Here is a 19,133-nt window from a genome sequence, read left to right as displayed (position 1 = left end):
TCAGCTTTTAACAAATGAACGCAATCTCACACTTAATTCCCGCGAAAGAACAGTCCGATCACAGTGCAGGGCACGTTGCTTAAGCCGATTACTGATAACATACGTTAAGTTGCCAGCAACTTGTTCGACGCAGCAACGAATCGTTCCGATTGGCAGAGAGGAAAAGCAACGGTGACGCGTGATCGAGATTCGATCAACCCTCTATTTTGGTCATTTTACATACTGAGAAGTTTTCTGTCTCGTTCCGTTTGCTCGTTCCTTCTCTGTATTAAGGTCAACGGAGTTCAATTACCTTCGGCAACCATGCCGAAGTTTTAATCAGGCTTGATGCTCAATCACTTTCGCTCTAATTGATCGTGCGTACAAGAGGAGAAGATCAAGTGTGCACGTGAAGCGCTAGAAAATTACCGATCGCCGTGATTCGATGCCCGATGTGCATACACCGCGACTATTTCCTCCAATTAATTATAGTTACGCAACGTGGACAATTGTGCAAATTCTTCTACTATTATTACGTTTACGAGTGCAATTCATTTATACTTCGCTATCAATTTCTTTACATTTTATCGTCGACGCAGTACAGGGTCCCGCAAAATACATAGGACGATTTGTCGTGAATGCTACAATTACGAGCTGTGAGCTATTACTTTTTTCATAATTTAACTCAATTTTCGTTTTACGACGGAGGATTTAACTCTTAAAATATAAATGAATTGAATTCTGCATTTCAATTTAGTTTTATATCAACGACGCAGATTTGAACTTGTCGTAAGCTCTGGGTATACCTGTATGTATTTTGAAACACCCTGTAATTTACAACGTTAATTCACAAATTGCAATCAAGTACAGTAATTCCCACCTCCGAACGACAAAATTGAAATTGTCGATTAACTTAAAAGCGGGGTTGTAACCCAATGTAACAAAATAAATTGTGTACTTTTTTCGCTGTTATCGTTCTTTACGAGAGGACGCCAGTACAAAATGCGTAATACGAAACAAAATACAAAATAGGTGGCGAGGTTACGGGAGTTTAAATTAACCCTTTCAGACCTCAAGTATTCTTTTTTCTCGTAGTAATGTGATTTCATTTTTAGGGTTAACTTGGTCTAAAATTAGTATGGAAAAAATATTTTAAAAAAAACCCTAATAGTGTAGTTTTGGAGGAAAACTGATCTTTCTTCACGTGCACAAGGACATTCGCCCTAAACGATAGTGTCGATAATTTTTAAATGTTGTGTCCTCAATTGCGGATGCCAGGTCTGAAAGGGTTAAGCCACATAGCTCACGAAAATCGTGCGGTTACTCGTACATACATCGAGTACTTACTTATATCTTTATAAGAGTATTTCTGTTATTCACGAGTGATAGGGTTTATATATACTTAAAAATAGTCCTAACAAGATTACGTTTAATCTCATATTCGTCGAAGACAAAAATCTCACCATGTTCGTCGGTAATACTGTCACGAAAAAATACAATGAAAAATGCAAAAAGGGTAATGTATATTAACGGATGAAAATGATCATAGGTGACTTGTTCACGCTACGCAAATTTAAACGATACCGATAACGATTTCGTTAGTTAAATTCAACGTAAAAGTTGTCGCTCGAAAGCGGGAATTGCTAGAGTATCGATTCGATCCTAGTTAAAAAATTATTCTCTTGGCCTGCACTATGATTTACAGCATAATCGTTACGAGACCCAAAAGTGCTGATACGTCGAGTGTTCGTTGACGGGAAGCGTCCTGACAGGAACGAATTCTGTGATAATACGTGTAAGCGGATCTCCAAATGAATGGAAGCATTGTCTAAAACGATTAGTCTCAAAAATAAAACTTACAGAATAAAGAAAGTAGCGCTACTCTTTAATTGCGTTAATTGCGTTAGGTAGCCGGTAGAAGACGATGACGAGTATAGTTCGTAGACTATTATACATAGAAACGGAAAGACGGTAAAATAAAGACAGCCATTTGTGCTGATTATCACAGAATTGTCAAATATTGTTCCGGTTTTTTTTTTTCACAACGCGGTCGATTCATTCGTCCGTTGAACGCGTTTGTGAATCAGAACAAGTGATTCGGTAGCAAAATTATGTTGGAAAATTGGCGCCGTGGAGTAATACGTCCGCATAAAAATTTCTTTCAGAATTTTCCATCCCGGCGAAGAAGCGAATCGAAGCGTTTTTCTAATTCTTCGCCGCGATACGTAAAGAAACACGCTTATCGGCGCAACAGGGTGTTACGTCGTTGAAGTTTCAAGTACCTATCGGGTCGATATGTTTTTCATTACCGGCGTCATTATTGCTGAACAATTTAATTTGGAATTATACAGAAAATACTGCGCAGACCTCGAAAGATTGCTCCTGAGTGATCGCAATGGTATTAAATTAATTTTTTTTTTTAAATATCACGTTATAGAGAATGACAAAAGGACACTTTTTTTATATTTACAGTTTATCCATCTGAAGTTTAGTTTCAAAAATAAAAATTCGAAACTTAAGTTCTCCATCTCGAAATTCAATTGCATTCGCAACGGTGAAAATGAAAAGAATTTTTAGCTGAAAATTACCCATTTGTCGAATTTAAAAAAAAAATATCACTTTATATAAAAGAAACTGTTATTTGAAACTGTTATTTAAACTATTATTTGAAATTGAATCCAAGGCATTTTTTCAATACCAACAGTTTTTTTATTAATGATTAAAAATTTTAAGATTAAGAATTTAATTCTAAAATCAAATAAATACAAAAAAATTCGTAATAAATTAGAAACTTGACATTGAAAACAAGCTTATAACTATAAATTTGTTCATTTAAATGTCGTAATAACAAAGACATTTAATTAATTAAAATTTCATATAGATTTGTCTCCGATTGTGCCTCCCATACATCCTAGAAAATGGATCTGAATCTAATTTTGAAGGACGAATATATGTATACGCCCTCCGCAGTGAAAGAGTTAACTGTTAGTTTTACGCGATAGAAAACAGCGACGCAACCTTTCCCAAAAATTCCGATCACTGAGTCTCGTTTCCATCCACAGGCAATCTTTCCAGCTCCCTAGTTTTCCAACACACGCTTAATATCAAGTCTACGAAGCTCATTCTGGCACGCAAAATTTCTGTATCGTTTACAAAACCGAAACGGGAAGAAAATATACTTTGCGTGCGCAGTTAATAACATTACATAAAATATCAGCTCACAACCAAATATCACTATTCTAGAAAAATAGTCGGAATAATATCGTTAGGAATAAGAGTCTAACAAATATTTCTATCGATACTTGTTTTTCTTTTTTTCTTTTTCTTTCTTTTTTTTCTTTTTTTTTTTTGTTCAATGACATTCATCGACATTTCTCTCGCTAATAACTCTCCTTTGATCACTCTGAGGGTGTGAACGTATCTTTACGATGAATTGGAACGTCCCACAGTGGTCTGAAATCGTAAAAACCTGGGCAAAATTCAAAAAATGAAAGTTCCTGTATCGAAATGAATACAACGCCATATTGTTTAATGACAAGAAGTGCATTTCAGGTAAAATTTTCAAGAAACTATCTTTTATACCCGACATGGTAGGTCAGTTCAAAGTTGTAACTGTGTTTCAGTGAGTGTGATTTTTTGTTGAAGTGATATATTTTAATTCTGTAAAATAGAGATATTATTCATCGACAATGGGTATATACTAAACATAAGTTTAAAGAGTGCCCGCGAAAAACAGTAAATTTACAAATAAAATTATTTTCAGTGAAGGCAAAAGTTATGGATTCCGTGATATCCCGCGTTGTTATTACGCTCGATCTTTAGCTTAGGCTACGTAGTATTGAAATATTAGAAAATAAGCTGCGGTAATCTGCAGTCTTGGTTTTCTGATCAATTTTCGTTTAGACGCGCACGATTATTTCGAATGGCGCGCGACGGTCGGATACATGTCGGCCATATTGAATCCGTAATTTCGAATTTCAAAATTTTGATGTCAGATTCGTAATCAGGGACCACAAAAGCCATAATGTACCAATTTTACGCAAATCTAATAAATTTCTAATATACATCGTGACCGTGTTGAATCTGCCACTTTGAATTTCGTAATTTTGATGTCAGATTCGCAATCAGTGACCGCAAAAATTATAATGCTTCAATTTTTATATTTATCTTTCAACTCGTTCTCTTTTTGGCTAGGTTTTCGCGATTTCAGACCACTGTGCGTCTTCGTGGTACAATTTCACGTTAACTCGTAGTGTAATTTTGAAGTTCGAGCTAAAACTCTTCTCGCGAATGCTAAGGTGCGTGCATGCATGCGACGAGAAAAATTGACGTATAATTATAATTGAAAAACCGATTATCGAGTCTTTCGACGGTCGCTACCCGGATGCCTGCAATTTCAAGCGACTCGAACTTACTTACTGATATATAAAGTTCTTCGCCTAAGTTTTTAACTACACGTGCACTCGCTATATGTACAAATCGCGGGGAGGAGCAATGTGGAAAAAAGTGGATATCGTTATTCGTCGCTCGATGCGTCCAATGTATAATTATTATTGTAATTATAGTGGCCCGTCACTCTGCTCCAGAACCAGCTTTCGACTACTTTACATAATGAATCTCTGCTCAAACCGCAGGGGACATTCAGCCTAATTCATGACAGAGTCATCGTGCCAAGTGGCTGACATCAATTAAATAAAGATTCTGACACATGTCAAGGTTGCTCCAACTTGCACTTCATCAACACGTTATATTCTGGCACCGACGTGACATTTTACATAAACCGTATCAGATTTCTTTGTCTCGAGTCGAGTCGAATCGAGTCGATTGTAACCTCGTCGAAACAATCCAATTGATAACGTTACACGGTAAGTACAGGAGAGCCTACCATAAAATTAAGATGATTATCTATCGAAACGAACCCAACCGAGTAACCAGATACTCTTTCGATCTACCAATAAATAATTCCAAGTTATTCGTCGACCAACTAATATAACTGCATAATTATTCATTTTTCCAAACCATTTCGAAAGAAGAATTTACAATTGTCTCGCTTTCAGAGTATTCTTAGTATCGATATCTTATATTCCGCCTACATCTACCGATGAACAGCCTACAAATATACAAATTAATTTGACTTTCCAAAGATAATTGAGAAGAACGCACGATAAACAACCGATTGCAATTGAACGTGTAAAACGGTTTAAACGATTACACTGTAGTTAAGAGGTAAGCGATTCATTAAAGATATTTTGTACATCGATTTTAATCTACGTAACACCGTGGGTGCCGATGCCAGTACAGTAAATATATGCAGAGTATCTTTAATACATCACTTGGCACGGATTTTAATGTCTGATAATTGTATCGAAAAAACCAACTGTGACGATCGACGTTTCCCTATCGTGTTTACAAACGGATAGAAACAATCTTCTGTTTTGTAACGGAACTGTTATGATATGTAATTTAAGTGATTCAATATTTAAAGTTACCTTTTTGACCATTCGTCGAAGCGAGTTGCTCAAAATTCAACGATAATATTTCAAAACAAACAGTTGTTACGCAATTATTGTATTTTTTATAAATTTATTTTCGTAACGAAGCTCTGAGAAAGATTCAAAAAACTGTTCAGACATCAAAATACACCGTACAAGGAACGTTTGTATAATAAAGTGCGCAATAATGACACCTTTAAACGTTATCTAAAATCTATCCATGTCTATTTGCATTTCAAACAAAATATATAAGAAGCGTCACACTGAAATATATCATTTATAAAGCTAAACGATGTATTCAGCCCGGTTGTCTTCAAGTATTACACATATTCGTACGATTTTATAAAACTGATTCCGATACCTACATCAACGTGTTTCATCGTAAACTTTGTTTCGCTTAGAAGGTGACTACGTGATAAGTCATGCGCCGATGTTCACGAGGCTTTGTAGCTGAATCAACAAATAATTATTAATTAATAATTAAGCAATAATAATCAGAATTTTTATCTTTATTTTTGTAATTGTAATATGTATTGTGCCTAATTACCGAAGTTAAGTGGTCTGAAATGCACTATATTAACTCAAAAGGAATTGCATTCTCACGAATTCATTACAGAAATTGCATAGACACGATTGAAATAAACCTGTTACCATATCTAAAGCATTTCCTAGACTTTAAGGAATAATTTTTTTAACAACGGTATTTATAATTCAGATCTTGTCGGTAATTAAGAATCAAAAGTTCGGCAGTCTTTTTATTTTTAAAGATACTCTCTATCGTACGACAATACGATTTTGTGAAATTTTGAAAGTTGTAGGAATGATAGTATTTAAAAAAGAAATAGACTTTATTGCAAAACTTTTTTTGAATGTCTTGAGAACTAATTGAAAAGACATTAACGGAAACGAGATTATTCAGAATCAGAGATTACGTCACACGATACATTCAAATGCATCATTTTAATATTCGTAACCGAAGAAATTAGCTATTATAAGAAAACAATATTTCAGTAAATATATTAAGTAAAACATTTACGATTTACGTTATCAATGTAATGTAACTATTCGATGAATTTTACCCTTAATAAAAAAATAAAGAAGGAGTTTTACAAATAACAAATAAATCGATAAAACAGATAACTATCAGAAATAGGATTAAGAAATTTAAATATAAAGTTTGATATTGGTAAAATGTTTTTTAGTTTCCTAGCTGCCTAGTAAGCCTCGTTAAAATAGGCACGCGACATACCATGTGGTCTCCTTCTTAATGTTCTCTGTCAAATATTACTGTGAATACCTTATAGAGGTATTAAAAGAGAGTATGTCGCTCTCGGTTATAAAATTTGGTACAAACAGTTATACGAATTAATTTCTTAAATTTGTTCCATAATTTCGGACGTTATTTAAGCTTTGGTCAGAAATATATTATACAAGATAATTATTGGTTTTAGTTTCTGTTTATGTGTTTCGTAATTATTCAAATGCCAATTATGTTGTACTTAAAGACTGTATGTTAAACATAAACGTAAGTAGTAATTCTTATATTCGTAACATAAAATTGCAATGATCAATTTCAAACGTACAGGACCGATTATGCGTTCCTTTTTGGTTGTATTATATTTTACATAATGTACAACCCATGTATACTTATGCACGGTAAAGTATATTGATATACAGCTGTACATACAACGATGTACAATATTTCTATTGTACCTTAAATTAAGTTTTGCGTACATTTATTATTCCATAAACGCACCCCCGTTAAAGACAAAAGTCACGTTGACGTAAATGCATCCTACATGCTAACAATGCATAAAACTTCATGACGTGACAACGTAATATCGTTTTAATACAGATCAAAAATATAACGACTAGAATTAATTATCGACTAGAATTCTCACTTTGCAAAAATGCTCTAAATAAGCGGGTCTAAAACTCTTGATAAGCCAGCCCGTATCGCGATTTTTCCTTTACACGATTAATTCTTTCTTCCTCTTTCAAATGAACTATACATAGAACCTAAATATGGAATCCCATTAGTTTTTGGACTTTATAGTATTTAATATTGTTTGTATGTAGGATACATATTTATCTAGTACCACTACGAGTTTACCACTACCCAAAAGGCCATTAAAGATTTCATTGCCTGGGAAAATACCAGTGCCATACTTTGGAAGCGCTAGATTTGTTATTCTTTCGGAAAATAACTGGAAGATACATGTTCTTTAAATTAAAAATTATTAACAACTAAATGCAGCAATTTAGATAAAACTATTTTAAGTATTTCTAATCTAATGTATAGCATTGGATCAAACTGGTATTACCTTGTTTAATTATAAATATGAGTTATTTAGAGAAATGTTGTGCATTGAACTGTGTATCCACTTAGTATGTAACATTTTTTGAATCCTTATCAAGACAAATATTTCAAAAAAACCATTTAAATGTAGTAAATATTCATGATACGTACATACAAATATTATCATGTGTCAGCATTTAGTATACCAGTAAATATACTGTAGTCAATATTTTTAAAAATATTTTCGCTCAGACATTAAAATTTCGAGAACTGTTCACAAAATAAATAAATAAATTTTATAAGAAGAGTCTACATTATGGAACATTCAATCAAACTTTTGGGAGTTTATAATCACTTATTATTTTCAATGTCGTATCATGAATTAATTCTGTGACATTTCTCTCTTTTTATTCCTTTCATAAGAAAAACGGTATTTAAAAATAATGATTTTAATTTTACTTTTTAGACGATAAATGTTATAAAATATCACAGAATTCATTAAATGTGCGGTAACTATTTATAAATCCTTTTAGATTCTTTTAATACAGACATATTATGTAAAAAAATGTTCTTCAGTATTTGCCAGCGGATACCCAGCTTTGTGTAATATGTAATTTCATTTTAATTCTTGGCAATAGCACTTCCAGACAGTGGCAGTAGGCACTTTGATTACAATAATAAGATAATGATGAATATAAAATATTATGACGCGTTATTCCGCCTTTAAGGCGGATATACCATTCCCAACAACCAGATGCTCCTTGGGAAAGTCTAGAACTACGGTAACATGAAAACCCATGTTTGCAGAGGCAATCACATACTCGCATAAGGAAAACCAACTAAATGCTGTTAGAGAAAAAACATTTTAATAGGTTTTATGTTTAGTAACTTTAACTATGAATCTAATCTAAATTCAATTGTGCCCTTTACTTATGATTGCTACTTATTAAATATATGTAAATGATATTTCTAGTATATGTTTCACTTATAGGGTACATCTGAAACCGATGATCAAATTGTAGAAACATATTCTATTCATTCTAAGGATGGGGATAATAAATATGGACAATGAAATGATGAATTATTTTTTTCCAATAATAAGTATCCAATAGTACTCGTTATCAAATAGATTAGCATAATATTGAAATCAGTAGCTTTCATTGGAAATATGCAATCAAAACTACAGTAGAAATTCCCGTATCTGTACCCCCATTATCCGAAATCCATAATATACGGACGTTCTATTATCCGCACAATGTGTCTTGTCATGTCGAAGCATTTGAGTCATTTGAAAAAGGACTTCTACGGTTTGAGACACAACGGAAATGTAATTCTACACAGCTGCTTACAATAAAAAATTCATATGACATACCGGCTAAAAAGTAATAGGACCCTTAGATGTTGAAAGAAACTCATTTTTGTTCGTTTCTACTTGAATAAATGATATTTAATGCGAAAGAAAATAATTGTTCTATTATTCAAAAATTCCACTATCCGGCCATTTTTGTCTTCCTATTAGTTCGAATACGAGTCTCTACTGTAATTAATCATTAAAAAAAATTCAAAATTGAAGGAAATAGTTCTTAATAATATCCATAACCAAGAATTTTTACAAAAATCTGTCGTAAATAAGTACTTGCAAGTGGAATAACTGAAAGTTATATCCGTCTGGTGAGTCTCAGTTCCACGTTTACATGGTTCCTCATCACCCTTATAATGAATACAATACACCCTTAAATTCTGGCCACCAATTTCAGAAATTGCCCATATATTTACCCTTCATAATTTCGTATAATATTAGTGCATACATGTATTACATTTAAATTATAAATATATAAATTCTCTTACCCAGATCGTGACACAGTAATCTGTGTTTTAGGAAGAAAATTATAAGTCCAATAGTACTAATAAGACTTGTTACAAAAAGTGCCTGTTTGTATTGAAGACTTTGTGCATTTGGTGTCACAAGGCGACCCAGCCTTACTGCTGTTAGCATATATGTAAGGGAACTAATCATGAAGGCAATGAAGATTTTTTCATGCACCGCTGAAAAATAGGTTTTTACATATTTTTCATTAATCTATTTTGTGAAACATTATAACAGATAATACACATGTAATTAAAATGTACATACAATTATTTGTTAGTAAAATATATATGATAGATATCGACTATCCAAATTCATCACAATACAGATTATTTGATTAGATCATGTCTTATCGACTAGCAAAAGCTTTTAAATATTTTTAAAAAGTCGAAATATTCATATCAAATTACTTTAATTACAGCATCAATGTATAAAGGTATTAATATCAATTATTCTTAGAAGGAATTCCTTAATCGTTTTAAACATGTAATATAAATCTACATTTGACCATGGAATATAAATATTAGTTTAATATTTGAGTCAATACCATTATGGCAGTTTAGTATGTATATACATTAAGAAACATTTAAACTTATTAACAAATACAGTATTAATCAGTTATACCATAATTAATATGTACATTTAATTATATAGCATCACTTATCAGTGTTTTTCATAGTAAATAAATAAAAATATATCATCTTATAGTAAATAGAAAACTATTCTTTTTTCAATTTTACTTACAATAATTCTCTCTGTTGGAGATATATGTAACGCCACATAAAGCTGCTACTTCCGCGATATTCAACCAATAACATAAATTTAAAAGTCTACATCCCGTAATTCTCAAAGGTACATCTTCGATTGCTTTGAGTATATTATAATAATACGCATGATAAACACTGGCTATAATTAAACGAGGACCAATATGTAATGCTATACATATACGCCACAAGTATCGTTGAGGAGATACACCAGTAATGGCAGAAATTGATGGAAGTACATTGTAAACCTAGATTATAAACATTCACTTTTAGTATAGTTAACATGATACAAACAACTACAATTATTTAAAATATCAGATTTATATACATACCCTACAATGTGTTTCGTGAATGTCATCTTGTTGAAAAATATACGCAGTGACAAAGCAGAATAAAAGAGTAATCAGAGGTAAAGATACTGTTGCCAAACATAATTTTTTAAATGATATTGCCACGTATATTGAGCTTTTGTTGCTTCCCACATTATTTAACTCCATAGTGATATTATCTAATATTTTGGCATTTATGCACAAAATAAGAGTGAGGACAGTATTAAATAAGGCTACATTAAGGTAATAACTGAGCCTTATTTTAGGTTCAATTGAAAGTTTTAAAAACTTCTTTAAATTTCATAATAAATCTGTAAAAAATTAATTGTATATTAGTAACACAACAATAAGAACAACAAGCCAATTAAAAGACAAACATGCTACATAAATTTATATATATTAATATCCTACGTATAATTCTGTTATATTGATAATCAAAGACATTGGTCATGAACCTATTTATTTAGTTTTATATTACATTTTAAAATACAGTTAAAATGAACATGCTTGAATTGAATAAATTACACATACTAAAGAGGAAAACTTAGCAAAAAAATGACAGAAGCTGTGTGATGTAAGATTTCGCCTCAAAACTGCTTATTTAAAACGATGAACATATTCGGTTAATTGCCCTATTTTCGGAATTGATTTTAGGGATAACCTACTTTTTCTATTTATAGCAAACAAAAGGTACTGTCACGGGTAACGCAAAGTTCGTGACATTTGGCTGCAGGCAATTTGCGATATGAAAGTAACACTTCTACACACGACACATGCAACAATGCAACTGAACTTTGTTTATGGAATAAACAATTGAGCACAAAAGCTTCGTTAATCTTTCTAACAAGTCGCCAATTGACATTTTTAACTCTCTTTAGTTGCTTTTTTATGACGTGCGAAAAATCATTTCATTTCAATTGTTATACCTGCACAATATTACATTCGAATACGATAATTAGCTGCATAGTTGTTAACTTATATCATGAGTAGAGCAGATCTTATCCGAGCATTGCAGTTTCTCGTTCGGAAAGATAAGTTTACACATAAGTCAGTAAATGAAAGATAAACAGCATACACGACATCCAAGTAAATATAGCTGGCAAATAACTTTAGTTCTGCTGGAGTTTTGCGGAATGTTACGAATTCGACTCAATCACAGTTTATTGAAATTGTTATAGCTTCGACGGCAAATAATTCATTCATGTTCATTTATGATCTTCATAAGGAAAATCGAGAGAATTTACCTTATTTCTTGTGTACAAACATGTCGTCTGCTAGTCCGCACAAATTGTTTCAAGAAATGCCATCTACGATTTATACATACACCTCTCAAACTCTTTAACCTGGCGCGAATTTTCAATTCTCTCATTAAGGGTTTCGATGCAACTTTTACTCTTTGGAGTTAGGTGGATTAAAAATTGTTCCACCTTTTGCTTAGTTTAGCTACAAACTAACGCTAGATGTTAAATAAATGATATACAAATTTGTCCAAATCAAAATGCATTAGTAAGTGGTTGGCACTATCCTTTTCTACAGCTGGATTTTTTAAATAAACCATGTCCCTCAAAGAGGTAACTGATTAAAAACAAGGGAAAATAATAAAAATTTCTTACAGGAATTACATGCACTCCATCGAAATGGGCCTTTTACTATTTACAAATAATTTTCTCTTATTCTCTTCTTATTTTTAAAGGTATCCCCTATCATATGACATATAGATTTCTATTGACCTGTTTTTTTTTTCAATACCTCGGGAACTAATTTAAAAAGAGATCGAAGATCGTGCGATAGATAATGTGTATCTACTAAATTTCTTTAAATTTGATCAAAACAGTTTTGAATTATTATAGTATAATTTGAGTTATGAAATAGACTTAAACTTTATTAAACATACAATTATAATTGTCCTAAACAAATATTTGTTATGCTCGCACTCTTTGACGTGATTCATTTTCAACTTCGTATTCGATTTCGACCTTCGGACGGGTTTTCTTTTGTGTTTTGTCTTTCTTAACGACTTTCGGTCGTTTTGTTTTCTTACTCGTCGAGGGCATTTTATCCTGTAAGAATACAGTAATTTTACACGCATTCATATATTAATTAAAAGAAAATAGAAATATTCATCTTATTACCTCGATATCACTTGTTTCAGATTCAAAATCATCAGACAATTCAACTTCTTCTTTTTGTCCGGAATCGCTATCTTCATCCTAATATAGTAAATATATACATGTGTATTAGTTTCTAGGAATTTCCAAGACATAATTAATTCTAGATATTTGCTTTTGCTTAAATGTAAATAAAAATTGTGGTGTATGCGTAACGACATATAAATTACCATTGATAGTTCTTCAATGTTGAAATCGTCATCTTCATCTTCCTCATCGGTGCCTGCTTCTACATAATGTGGCTGATTTCTTTCCCTTTCCCTTTCATCTGCTTCTAATTCCATTTCTACTTCCTTTTCAATTTCTGTCTCTCTTTCGTATTCTTCTTCGCTCTCACCTTCATTTTCACCTTCAACTTCAACAGCTTCCACAGCTTTGTCGAACACTTGTTGTGGAAAATTGTAAATACTATCATACTAAAAAAATTACAAATATTCTATAGATATACAAAAAATTAATATTACAATGCAGCGATACAATTCAATCCAGACATAGTTACAGTTACAATGTTACAAGTGCTTACCATGCCTTGTTTTAATCTTTCCATAAGTTGTTTTTCTATTGATGTTTCTAATCTAGCAGCAATTAAAGCTTTCTCTTCTCTACGTCTTTCTCTTCTTTCGATCTTCCTTTGGATCGGTACTATTTGTTTCTGTCTTCTTAATTTTAATTTTCGCATGCGTATGAGATATTGTGTAATTTTTACAAATCTTTGTTTACATTTTGCTTTTATAAAACCTGGCCAATATAATAAATTCTCATTGATCTGACTTATTGCCTTCTCAAAATTTCTAGATAGCTTCACTTTTTCCCATGCATTTTTTGGAAAATGCACTCTGCATAAAATTAATGATATATGTATCATGGTTATAGATTTGTTATGTGTACAGTACAATGAATTTACCATTAAGACATATTGTTTGATATTAACTTTATTACCTTTCTGCTGTTCTCATATAGAGGTATATAATACCATTTTCTTCCCTAATTGTGGCATATTGACTGTTTGCAAGTGGACAGGATGCTCTACTACATAAACCGGTAAGATTGTATTCATTGCGACAGAACTTCTGTGTTTTTGCACTATAGAAGAAAAATATAAAAAAAATGTAATATACATAGATTACTATTAATTAATATATAGATAAAAAAATTGTACTTACTTTACTTTGAAAGAACAAAAGGACTTGTTAATGACGCTCCACACAACCTATAACAATTTAAGGTTACGATAAATGTCAATATTTATTATAGATTACTCGTAAACAACTTACATCGTCATGTTGCATTTTGTTCTTTTATTATGTTTTAACTTACAAAATATTTTTACAAATGATATTAAATATTTTTTGCGAGAGTTTCTTTCGACAAATATACACGTGTATCAACAGGTTATATTTAGTTTCTTTCATCCATTTTCATCCTTTATGGTACATTAATAGATGGCGTACGTGTTCTTACATTTATGACGTCATGACCATCGCACCCCTTTGAGTACATAGTCAAAGTGAAGCTATCTACTCAAAGACTATGGTGGCTCTATTCGTGGGAAAATGCCCAAGTTTCTGTAAGATGGCACCATCGATACATGTGACGTAGACGCGGTTTCTTTTACCGACACGATGGTTTATACATGCGCGTCTCTGTTCAAACCAGTTTCCAATTATTTGTATGGAACACTTATAGTTATATATTTTTAGGAAAATTTATTTTTTATGCAATTGTTATTTGATTTTATTATAGATACCTGCTCTCAACAATATGTCACCCATCAGTTTCTAGGGACCTAAGACGTAAACCGACTTTTTTGTTTCTTTTTCGTTTCCTGAGAAATCGTACTTTTTTGTCTTTCAGTATAAATTACTCAGGCTACAGATTATTCATCGAGTCCAGACATTTTTTGTTTGCCGCAGAATCGCCTTATATACAAAACAGCGAAGGTTGTTTGTTAAAATTATGTTTAGTTAAACCAATAAAAAATAAAAAAGTATGAAAAAAAAACACAAAACAAAAAATTTGTGTCAGTCGTCTTGTTTTTTTTTTTAATGTTTCTTGAAGAAAAGTCATTGCTGTTTTGTAGTTTAGACTTTGTAGAACAACTTAATAAAAACAGGTTCGGTACTATCAGATGAAGCATAGCTGAGAAAAATGTACCGAAACATGTCAAATTTTACATATCAAATTCGGAAAGTGGAAATTCAACAGCATGTTTCAATTATGTTGTTACATCGGCGGACTGTTCATTAGATTGGAAAACGCACCTATGTACAAGCCACCATTTCATCAGTTTCTTATATTACTTTCACCGACAGTGTCCTCAGTTTATGCCGATTCGCGTGATCGAAAGTGTCGACACGAGGTACGACAATGAAGAAACTAATCGTAAGTATTCCGATTTCACATAATTCATTATGCCAGACTAACGAGAATTACAACAATTGTTTTAATCGAGTCACTAATCAAATATTTTCTTGAAACATGAAATTATAATTGATTTATCACTTTATGTACTTTTGAGGAAATTCGTGTTAATCACTCGAACGATTTCAACGTTAATGATACGAATACGTAAAATACGACAGAATAACAACGAAAACATAGATTCGAAAATATTTGAACGTTCTCTTGGAAAGGTTCCTTGCGTTTATCATACTCGATCGCTAAACTTCGCAATCGGTTTGGAATTTTATTACGCTCAGATCCTGTAAACTAAAGTTCTATAATTACATGACTTTTAAGTACATTAATCGTTTTATTAATTTTACTTTTTAAATTTTGCAAATTGATCGAAGCTTCTTCTTATTATAAAGGATTTAAGTAAACGTAACGTAGGCGATTGCATCACCGTACATTTCGATGGATCATAATGCGTATTATTTGGGAAATTAGTAAAAGAAAAGATAACAGTAATTAGAAGAACAGTGAGCACGGGAAAGGATACGCGATGATAACTATGGATCGATTGAAAATGAAAAACTAAGATTTCATTATACTTTTGAAAAGATACAGAGAATTTTGAGAATGTTGATTTTATACTAATACAAATAGATCCGATTAATTTATGTCGTTTCGAATTAAGCATTTTGGAGTGACTCGATTGCGATACCTAATTAAACAACATTATTTTTAAATCAGATCGCAATCGTTCTGATTAGTCCCTGCCTGGGGGACGTATCGCATCTTTTGTCAAAAGACTCGACGACTACGACTCCGCCACCGCCGCCTAGACCTTACAATTTTCAGTATCATGCAGAACGATATCCTGGAAGAATTGATCGAGTTCACCAAGAAAATGGAGACGGTGCTGGACACATTCAAGGTAATGAATGCATGAAAAATTAGTTATTACGCGTGGTGTCCCCTTTTGTACCGTATAACTTTCGCAAAGATGTTGTTTTTATAGCTTCGTTCGCTCGTGAGACATTCAACCACTGCGCTTTGAAAGAAACGCCGTGTATATTAAAAAATGTGATCTGATATTTTGAGATTGAATCTTTCTTTATACGTTTCAGGTTCTTATTCATTTATCGATCCTAAACATAAACTGCGAACGGTGCAATACACAGCCGACGAAACTGGATTTCATGCTTCCTTAATAAATTACGAAGACACGATTACTCAACCCGTTGATTCCGAAGCAGTGAAGCTTGCTAAGGAGAAACATCATCGCCTTTACCAGAAGATAGCTGAGGCACATTCTCACGGTACTCCAGCGGATCTCCCACGGGTAATAAACAGTCAATTGTTTATACACATTCCTTAACATGAAAAAAATCATCATGAAATCACTGCGTGTATTATAATATATATATTCTAGATATAAATATAGATGGATAGAGTAGGGAACAGTAAGGAAGCCAGATCTCATATTCCCGTATCCATAGATGTACCACAGCTAAAAAGAGAAAGATAACTTGCGGTACTCTATTTGTCTTTGTCTTCGTGGACTTAATTAGATCATTTTCATAATTAATGGCTCATGTATGAAGCTTCAATTTATCATCGCGTTTTTCTGTGTCACTCGCGAGGAGGCGTACTCGAAGGAGACTCTTCTGGACCCTTCTTTTTATCGCTACTGTCGATTCGAAACGGTTGCTTTCACCTGACAATCGTATGTCGTTTTGCAGGATTCCACGAGCGTGGGGAGAGCGAAGGCCAGACATAATCAACTGTACCAGAAGATTGCCCAGGAACACGCTGTGATTGCCGCTCAAAGAGAAGCAGAACGTTTAGCCTACGAGGCCACTTCTGTTGTCAATGATGTAAATCCGAATCATGCATACTGACGATATTTCGTGGCAAAAAAAAAAAAAACACGAAAAACAAAACATTTCCTTGATACTTTAACTGCAACTAAGCTTTCTTCCATACAAAAAATAATTTCTGGCAAAAAAAATATAACCGACTACAAAAACCATTAAAACTACTGTGCTATCTGGGTAGTAATGAACAATACGTATATTGTTGCAAATACAATCATCAGGAATACATGTGCAACTAAATGTGAAAGGATTAAGCGCGATCGGTAAATTCCTTGCCCAGTTATTATTGAAGAGATTATGAGTCTGTGATACACATTGAATTTGTTAAGTATTTCCCACACCTATGAGTATAAAAATCTCGAAGTCGATTTGGTGCATCTTTGTTGTAAATCTTTAAGAAGATAGTCTGTCGTGTATTAGTTTATTATCTTTCAATTGAAAACAATAAAGAACACAAGAAAGTTTTTAAACTGATAATGGAATCCTTGCTTGTTTCATATATTTAGAATGTTACACTGTTAATTTATAGTTTCTAATGTTTCAACACTGTTCATCACATTCAACGATGTAAGGAGGAGCACATTCGCTATGTTTGACACCGAAAGAATACTTGGGATTTGGTCTGGGGGATTTAACGTTGTACTTTGGACCTGGACTGCGACAAATTACTTTTTCACCGTGCCTAACCGCTATGCTATACTCTGGCGCCTTTATTGTAACCAAGTCTACACTGTAAGGACGAGGACCTGGTGCGGCATCACATTTTAGAGCAGGTAGACGTTTTCCTCTATAAAATACACATGAGGATCAATAATCGAAATCATTTTTTAATAGTTTATGCTAATAGCATTGTATTATGGTATAGTTTTAAAAACTATGCATTTCATAGTAATGAATTCAAAAAAAGACCATGGTAAAGCAGTTAGCACATTTCTGTTATCTCGCGTAACAGAAACGGTAGTACATACATAGAAAAAGCTGGACTGTCACTAAGAAGTTGCACAAAGTAAGGCCCAGGTGTACCACAACTGCCTCTGTGTTTTGTTCGGAATTTTAGTGAAAACGCAGGACCTTTTGGAACTGGTAAAATGTATTTTGGACCAGGTCCACAGGTTGTGTCTAAGATACAGAAATCCTAATGTAGAAATCCTAGTACTGTGTAAAAATTGTGACTAAATAAAGATGGAAACTAATAGTATCTGTTTTTAAATCGAAACAGGAGATTCCATAATTTTACAGTATGTAATCAAACTGTGGTTCCTGCCACGTTTAATTAAAAGATTAATTCAATTTGATATCACCAGTTTAGATTGCACAGTTTTTGTTATAAGAAACAATACTGTAAAAGTGAAATGAAAAATACCAAAACTCTTCCCAACTAATCCAAAAGAAAACCCTTCGCGTTTTGGATCCTTTATCAAATACTTTGGTCCTGGTCCTTCGCATGTTTGTAAAAAAGGATGTCTGAAGCCGAATGTATATGCCGGATTCCGATACCTAGAAAGACAATGTTCTTGATAGCCCACAAGTGTTTTGAGTCTATATTTTGGACCAGGGCCTACAAAAGTAAATATATATTATAAAATTAAGTTCTATATACTTTCGCCATGTGCAGATAATTATAAATATTTAACACTACAGAAACATCTTTTTAGGTCTATCGCAAAGGGCGATTTAATTATTTACTTCTAAGTCCGCATATGACAGTTCCTGTTTTTTTTTCCGGTTTAGTTTCTGATTGCGGTTGCGGTTCCGGTTTCGGTGGCATGTTTGTACTTGATAATTTACATTTCTCCAAAGATTAAATTACTGTAAAATTTTAGTGGTGTTATTTGAACGACATCATAAACAGTTGATTTGTACCATTACTGAAAATCATGAACATATCGGTAATTCGAAAATGTTCACATACATACTCGGTGTGATGTTATAACCTAATATATAGGTATTGAACACCATAGTAAGTGTCCAAT

The 19,133-nt window shown here is 32.8% G+C and overlaps 4 protein-coding genes across 5 annotated transcripts; 1 reads left to right on the top strand and 3 right to left on the bottom strand.

Annotated features, from left to right (window-relative positions):
* Positions 1-3,919: 3,919 nt before the first annotated feature.
* On the bottom strand, positions 3,920-11,412 carry LOC128892440 (post-GPI attachment to proteins factor 2-like). The gene is made up of 5 exons (XM_054152869.1): positions 11,262-11,412; positions 10,734-11,041; positions 10,382-10,649; positions 9,619-9,816; positions 3,920-8,616 (listed from the first exon to the last, which is right to left on the bottom strand). The coding sequence occupies exons 2-5, from the start codon at positions 10,896-10,898 to the stop codon at positions 8,483-8,485; spliced, it is 765 nt and encodes a 254-aa protein (XP_054008844.1). The 5' UTR covers positions 10,899-11,041; positions 11,262-11,412; the 3' UTR covers positions 3,920-8,482.
* A 1,173-nt stretch (positions 11,413-12,585) lies between these two features.
* LOC128892438 (protein MAK16 homolog) lies at positions 12,586-14,331 on the bottom strand. The gene is made up of 7 exons (XM_054152865.1): positions 14,173-14,331; positions 14,062-14,108; positions 13,838-13,981; positions 13,422-13,734; positions 13,069-13,314; positions 12,863-12,940; positions 12,586-12,790 (listed from the first exon to the last, which is right to left on the bottom strand). The coding sequence occupies exons 1-7, from the start codon at positions 14,185-14,187 to the stop codon at positions 12,653-12,655; spliced, it is 981 nt and encodes a 326-aa protein (XP_054008840.1). The 5' UTR covers positions 14,188-14,331; the 3' UTR covers positions 12,586-12,652.
* Positions 14,332-14,783: 452 nt separating this feature from the next.
* LOC128892403 (uncharacterized) lies at positions 14,784-18,439 on the top strand. 2 transcript variants are annotated; one of them, XR_008461082.1, is made up of 5 exons: positions 14,784-15,280; positions 16,034-16,217; positions 16,411-16,625; positions 17,026-17,423; positions 17,690-18,439. XR_008461082.1 is itself a non-coding variant. In XM_054152814.1 (4 exons), the coding sequence occupies exons 1-4, from the start codon at positions 15,266-15,268 to the stop codon at positions 17,182-17,184; spliced, it is 573 nt and encodes a 190-aa protein (XP_054008789.1). In that variant the 5' UTR covers positions 14,784-15,265; the 3' UTR covers positions 17,185-17,656. The 2 variants fall into 2 exon arrangements, 1 of the variants encoding a protein (XP_054008789.1); XM_054152814.1 differs by lacking the exon at positions 17,690-18,439 and having other exon boundaries at positions 17,026-17,656.
* Positions 17,700-19,052, bottom strand: LOC128892405 (outer dense fiber protein 3-like). Its single transcript, XM_054152815.1, has 4 exons — positions 18,847-19,052; positions 18,524-18,718; positions 18,129-18,279; positions 17,700-17,947 (listed from the first exon to the last, which is right to left on the bottom strand). Exons 1-4 carry the CDS (start codon positions 18,926-18,928, stop codon positions 17,701-17,703), a joined length of 675 nt encoding a protein of 224 aa, XP_054008790.1. The 5' UTR covers positions 18,929-19,052; the 3' UTR covers position 17,700.
* Positions 19,053-19,133: the final 81 nt, after the last annotated feature.

This window comes from Hylaeus anthracinus, unplaced genomic scaffold (genome assembly GCF_026225885.1).
Source record: "Hylaeus anthracinus isolate JK02 unplaced genomic scaffold, UHH_iyHylAnth1.0_haploid 12002, whole genome shotgun sequence".
NCBI lineage: Eukaryota > Metazoa > Arthropoda > Insecta > Hymenoptera > Colletidae > Hylaeus > Hylaeus anthracinus.
Note: the sequence above shows the minus strand (reverse complement) of the source record. Positions and strands in the feature narration are given on the sequence as shown.

What these genes read in the sequence shown, in the direction of transcription:
- LOC128892438 (XM_054152865.1), bottom strand. An exon ending in TTTTGTTCTTTCAAAGTAAA is followed by an intron (nt 13,982 to 14,061) that starts GTAAGTACAATT and finishes TTTCTTCTATAG; the next exon opens with TGCAAAAACACAGAAGTTCT. An exon ending in ACATTGAAGAACTATCAATG is followed by an intron (nt 12,941 to 13,068) that starts GTAATTTATATG and finishes TTACTATATTAG; the next exon opens with GATGAAGATAGCGATTCCGG.
- LOC128892403 (XM_054152814.1), top strand. An exon ending in CGGTGCTGGACACATTCAAG is followed by an intron (nt 16,218 to 16,410) that starts GTAATGAATGCA and finishes TATACGTTTCAG; the next exon opens with GTTCTTATTCATTTATCGAT. An exon ending in CTCCAGCGGATCTCCCACGG is followed by an intron (nt 16,626 to 17,025) that starts GTAATAAACAGT and finishes GTCGTTTTGCAG; the next exon opens with GATTCCACGAGCGTGGGGAG.
- LOC128892405 (XM_054152815.1), bottom strand. Translation starts at nt 18,928, where the DNA reads ATGCCACCGAAACCGGAACCGCAACCGCAATCAGAAACTAAACCGGAA. An exon ending in TGTCATATGCGGACTTAGAA is followed by an intron (nt 18,719 to 18,846) that starts GTAAATAATTAA and finishes TTACTTTTGTAG; the next exon opens with GCCCTGGTCCAAAATATAGA. An exon ending in GACAGTCCAGCTTTTTCTAT is followed by an intron (nt 17,948 to 18,128) that starts GTATGTACTACC and finishes TGTATTTTATAG; the next exon opens with AGGAAAACGTCTACCTGCTC.
- LOC128892440 (XM_054152869.1), bottom strand. Translation starts at nt 10,898, where the DNA reads ATGGAGTTAAATAATGTGGGAAGCAACAAAAGCTCAATATACGTGGCA. An exon ending in CTCCAACAGAGAGAATTATT is followed by an intron (nt 9,817 to 10,381) that starts GTAAGTAAAATT and finishes CCTATTTTTCAG; the next exon opens with CGGTGCATGAAAAAATCTTC. An exon ending in ATTACTGTGTCACGATCTGG is followed by an intron (nt 8,617 to 9,618) that starts GTAAGAGAATTT and finishes TTTCTCTAACAG; the next exon opens with CATTTAGTTGGTTTTCCTTA.